Source organism: Pundamilia nyererei, unplaced genomic scaffold (assembly GCF_000239375.1).
Source record: "Pundamilia nyererei isolate P.nyererei 1_Seehausen unplaced genomic scaffold, PunNye1.0 scaffold00265, whole genome shotgun sequence".
Classification (NCBI taxonomy): Eukaryota; Metazoa; Chordata; class Actinopteri; order Cichliformes; family Cichlidae; genus Pundamilia; species Pundamilia nyererei.
Genome location: NW_005187666.1, coordinates 363739 through 369511, shown reverse-complemented (window position 1 = coordinate 369511; position 5773 = coordinate 363739). Strand labels below are relative to the sequence as shown.

The following is a 5773-nucleotide window of genomic DNA, read 5'->3' as shown; positions in this document are numbered from 1 at the left end:
CGGAGAGTAATGATGATGAAATGGTGTGTTAAGACTAGCCCTTGATAGCTTTCTGACAGAGGGAGGGAGGCTGAGTGTTGGAGGGAGAGGGGTAAAGGAGGAGAAAGCTGAGCGATGGCACAACTGAGCAAAGTCCTCCAACAACTTAGAGACTTTCAATTTCAGTACAGTGTGTGACTGAGATGGCTCTCCACAGCTTACCGTCTCCTATGATGCTCAGTATGGCCAGGTCAACCAGGCGTTTCCAGTAGGATCCTTTCTGCAGGGCAATGCCATAACCTGTAGTGGCAAAGATATAACCGCTGCCGATGGTCACCAGCTTACACCCATCATCTCTCCCCGCCATGTAGTTCAACACCGCCGCATCGTAGATGAAAGCATCCAGCTTCCTGTAAGTAGTATATAGTATACTTATTAAGCACTAACAGATTGAAGCCAGAATATAAAACAACAATCAGGACCTGGAGCTCGGTTTGGGTGAAGTCCCATTACGTGATCATTGTGTCCAAGTTAGATGAAAGTCTCACCAATAACGTTGGAAGAGTAATGCTTTTTGTGAATTGTGGGCAGATGATGGATGTCTCACAGTGGGAGACACCTCACTGTTCCTTTGGCCAGATGAGCTAAAAAAAAGAGTTTACTAATACTTGTACAAACTTTTACTTCACCGACAGTCAAACTGGCTCAGTTTTTTACTGTGAACTAAATTATTAATAATAATATTTAATGTTATTAATTAAAATTGCAAGATTTTGAACGTGAGCCATTTCCACCTTCTGAAAGTGTTTGAGATCCACTGATTTAATAGAAAGCTAAAGCCAGTTAGCTTTACATATTACAGAATGTGTAGTCTTTAGGCTTCCTTTTTTAAACTAATATTGTGCTAATTATTCAGCTTTTGATATCATTTGGTGTAGTGTTCATAACATTTGGTGGAGTCAGGACAGCTGTTTTTGCTCTAAGCTAACTGGCAGCTAGCTTAGACTCTTACATTTAGAAATCAAAGTGGCATCACTCTTGTTAAACAGTCAGAAAGAAAACGAATAGGGGTACTTCCAAAATGCTCAGTTGTACAATAGCTGTAACAATTGGTTAGTAGTAACTGAAGTTACTATTTTTATAGTTTTTGTATGAACTTTTGCCTTTTTCTCATAAAACCAAGAAAAACGTACCTCTCCAGGGATTAACCCCCCCCATTTCAGTTAAAAACAAATACAAGAAGGAAAGATAATTTTGTGTAACTGATATTTTTCACATAAACAGGCTTGTACTCTTCAGTTTTTAGATCTTGTTTTTGCACTGACACTATGGGCTGCTAGCTAAGAGGCCACAGTTTGTGTCTGATACTAGCCCAGATGTGAGCCTGATACATCTGAACTCAGCAAAGGAATAAAATAGACAAAATAGAGCCTGATGAATGATTGACCAAATACAAGGCAACAAGGACCCTCTATCATCATCCCATATAACAGAAGAAGCCTGCACTTAACTTCATTTTGGTTTTATATAATAGAATGAGTATACCTTGGGGCTAGACATGTGCATAAATATAAGTTATACTTTGGATGTAAATGCGCATATACTGTATGAAATGAATACATGGGCGATCTGTTGTTGCTGAGAGTTGCTGCTCCACAGATAATTTTAAACTAATATTCACTTGTGTAACTGTGCACAGCACTGGAAAACAATATAAATTAATTAAAGGATAGAGAGCGTCCTGAATGTGCGTCACAGACTATTTCATGACTGGACTGAAATTTTAACTCAGACTCCCAAGTGTTTATATTTTTCTCTGTCAAAACAACATTTTTTTTGCCTAATAAGTTAGCAAAATACTGATGATGCTGCTGAACGTCTTCATTATACAGTTTTGATGCTGTATAAACAAAGCCTAGTGTATTAAAAAACAAACCTTATTTCTTTCATATACAGTATCAATAAAGTAATTATTACGGAACAAGAAAACCAAAGAAATGAAAATTATTTCTGGAGAAAGATCAAAGCCTGCAAAACTAATGAACAAATAAGAGCACTGTAGCCATCCTTCTATTTAGTGTGTGTTTAGATGGAAGAATAAAGGTAGCGAACTCCAGAACAAATTACACTCTCCCTGTTTTGGCAGCTCGTTCTTTCCAGCAGCAACAAGACTCTATAATGAGCACTTGCAGACAATGTCAGTGACAGAAACACTCAGCACAGTTACTGCAGCATTTTAGCATAAGCTACTGTTTAGCCCCATGGGGTCGAGTTCCTGCATGATGCAATGACTCTTTTTGTGTTTGTTTTCACATGTTCTTAAGCATATGTGGTGTTTGCCAACAGAATGACCGCCTCAGGTATAAAGAATCTTTCCTTGATGTGAGTTGGCTTGACAAGTTAACAGTACCCGGTCTTGAGGCTGACTAGTGCATCCACGACGCCGGTCTGATGGTATTTGGTCATGTACTGATGCATATCTGGGTAGTTCTTCCTGATGTTGCGCTCGGTGCTCCCGTTTGGAACCGTCCCGAACCGAAAAGGAGGGGAATAGGAGTACGGGCTCTGGAACTGCAGTGAGGAAAAATAAGTACAGCGAAATAGTGACATATTGTTCAAAGGGGGTAAAGACAGCGTGAGACAGGAGCACAAAGAGGGAAAGAGAAACTTTAAAACAGAAAGGCTCAGAGATGAAGAGCAGTGGTGAGAGACAGCAGGAAGACAAAGTAGGAGTGAAAAAATGGGGGGGGGGGCCGAAAGTAGGAGTCGGAGCTAAAGTGTGAAAACGAAGGAGAGGGAGAGGAGAGAGGAAGAAGAGTGGAAAGTGACAAGAAGAGACAGAGGAGGAAGGAGGTGGGAGAGACAGTGGAGTGGACTCATCAGTCATCATCATTGTGTGTCCAGTCTAGCGTAAGACTGGCTGGGGTTCTGCTGACACTGCCGGCCCCTGGAAACTACACACACACACTCATACACATCCAAACACAAACACACACGGCTTTGATCTATGCAGCTTGTGTGTGTGTGTGTGTATGTGTGTGTGTGTGTGTGCCTGTAGGTCTGCTGTGCTGGCAGTGTTAGTGTGGTGACAGCTACGGCCAGAGGGCTTGGGCTGTTGAAGCCCAAGGGCGCTCCCTAGAGAGTCCTGTCTGGCTGCAGGGCTGGCATCCATTACAAGAGCAACCCTGACTGTGAATGTGTGTGTGTGTGTGTGTGCGCGCGTGTGTGTTTACATGTCCATTTGTGTGTGTTTAACCCCACCTTCTTGTCAGAGAGTCCAGTGACTTGGTCCACAAACTCTTCTTGGATCATGAAAGCAGCCAGGTTGGCAGTATAGGAGGCCAGGAAGATGACAGCAAAGAAGGCCCACACCGAGACAATGAACTTACTGGTGGTGCCCCTCGGGTTCTGCACAGGCACAGAGTTGTTGAACACCAGACCCCACAGCAGCCATATGGCCTTACCAATGGTGAATGAGGGGCCATGTGGGTCTGTGAGAGAGATGGAGACAGGGACCAGGCAGGGGAGAAGAAGGAGCAACAATAAAGAAAAAGTCAAAAAACGGGGAAAGGACCCGTGTACAAAACCTTAAACTCACAACATGAACTTCAAAAAGTTTGAACTTTGTGTAAAATGTAAATTAGAAAAATGATGCAATGACTTACAAGTCATTTCAACTACATTTAACTGAAAATGGTGCATGTTTCAAAAAGAAAGTTAAGACAGGGGCAACAGAAGACTGGAAAAGTTGTATAATGCTAAAGAAAATAAACCCAGCAGAACTTATGAGGGTTTTTGGTAACGTGAGTACCTGTTTCTTAACATAAAAATACAAAGTAAACTGGGGGTTTTATTATCTACATATACATTGTTATTGCTCTTAATTGGTTCTGTGAAGCACTTTGGCATACCTCTGGTTTTTAAATGTGCTATATAAATAAAATTGTATTGTATTTTATTATTAAATGATTACAGTAATGTGTGGTAATTCCTGTGCACGGGTTCAGAAATACTAAGAAAAATAAAATCTTGGTGAATACAGGTCATTGCTGCACTAACAGTAAGTTCAAACTCTTCAAGAAAAACACAATTTAAAGCTCAAGTTGAGGGGAAAACGGTCCTGTGGTCTGGGGAAATCAATATTTGAAATTCTTCATGGACAACTTAGAGATGTTGTGTGCTCTGGGCTAAAGAGGAGAGGGGCCATTCAGCTTGTTTTTTTTTTACTTACAGTTCAAAAGCTGCCATCTGATATTGTATATGGAGTGCTTTAATGCAAATGTGCACATCTGTGAAGGCACCATTAATCATGAATGATGCTAAATGACATATTATTTCATCAAGATAAAACCAAAATACTTTCTGTGAGTAATACTAGAGCATGACCGAGTCCGAGTGCCAAGCCTGGTCAGGCCTGCGGTCCAGAACAAACTGTCAAGATATGTTGCAATATTTTACATGAAAAATACGAAGTCCTGTTGAGCAAGGGAAACATTCTACTGTCAAAACAACAGCAACTGGTTGTTAACCCTTTTTCGAGTGAGAAACCAAACTTCAGTAAACATCCAAAATGGCCTCAACCCCTCTCTGTGAAGTCGAAGAGCTTATATGTATTTCTCCCAGCCCCTCAACATCATGGCATCTAACTAGCCCAACCCTAACCCTAAGGTAACTAATATGGTAATTTCACTGACCTTGATTTGCAACAGAAAAATGAAAAACTAAAGAATTAAATAAATTTTTGTAACGTCTTCTAACGTCTTTTTTAACTTCCAAGTATTTAAATGAATTTAAAAAATAATAATAACAATAAGAATCAGAAAACCCTTGTTTTTTTCTTACACCCGACTGTGTTTTTGCACAGGTTCTTCTTCCACCTCCTTCTCCTCACCATCATGTGATGCTTAAAACAATACGTGTTTATAATTGGCAGCCTATTTTAGAATAGAGACATAATTTGTAAATGAAGGAAAAAGTGCTTTATAATTTAATAGAATCAGGGGGATGATTTTTGTAAAAATGCACTTAACCTGAGCATTTTTCAATGTCACTGTGAAGAACAAGCATTTTCTTGGGTTTTAAAAAAAAGAAATAGTGGAAAAAGTTTTTTGGCCAATCAAATCAAAGTCTCGAACAAATTTGTCCACTAACTGATCTAATTTCCAATTTGGTGGGTTGAGCCAAACCCAAATGAATGTTTTTTAGATTAATATGTTTCAGAGGAAAAGACAAAAAAGAAGATGAAAAAAAGCAAAAGAGGTAATCAGATCTCCAAATTGTGGCTTCAATCAAATCTAAATGGATCTAAATGTTCAGGTTAAAAATCTAGTAACAAAGTTTTAAACCAAGCACTCATTGTTCAATCAGTGGGAGGTGAAAAAAACAGCAAGCTAAACACATTGTATAGATTTCCTGAACTTTCAGAAGTGCTGAGTGGAAAATCAAAGGAAAAAACATTCACTTGCTACTTCTGGATCGGCCTTTAGCTGATTTAAATGTTAAATTAAGTCACAACATTTTATACAACATTAATCTCCAATTCAGAGCCGACAGGGAAGCTCCAAGTTTTGGTTTTTGATGACGCCTCAGATTACAGGTTTGGTAGTTCTGGGAGAGAAATGCTAATGCTCTGTAGCATTACCTGAACTGTCTGAAGTCAAGTGATAATAGGTCACTTCTTTTGCTTCAGGGCGTCTTGCTCCTGGGAAAAACGATTGGTGTGATATTCTTTGTGTGTGTGTGTGTGTGTGTGTGTGTGTGTGTGTGTGTGTGTGTGTGTGTGTGTGTGTGTGTG

At 39.8% G+C, this 5773-nt stretch overlaps 1 protein-coding gene across 1 annotated transcript in view; it reads right to left on the bottom strand.

Moving 5' to 3' along the window:
* Window positions 1-5773, bottom strand: part of grin2ab (glutamate receptor, ionotropic, N-methyl D-aspartate 2A, b) — a 119707-nt gene that overhangs the window by 9364 nt on the left and 104570 nt on the right. The window contains exons 14-16 of the mRNA XM_005750193.1: window positions 3241-3470; window positions 2390-2550; window positions 202-389 (exon numbers count right to left, since the gene is read on the bottom strand). Of these exons, the coding sequence (XP_005750250.1) occupies window positions 202-389; window positions 2390-2550; window positions 3241-3470 (579 nt within the window). The remainder of the gene's footprint in view (window positions 1-201; window positions 390-2389; window positions 2551-3240; window positions 3471-5773) is intronic.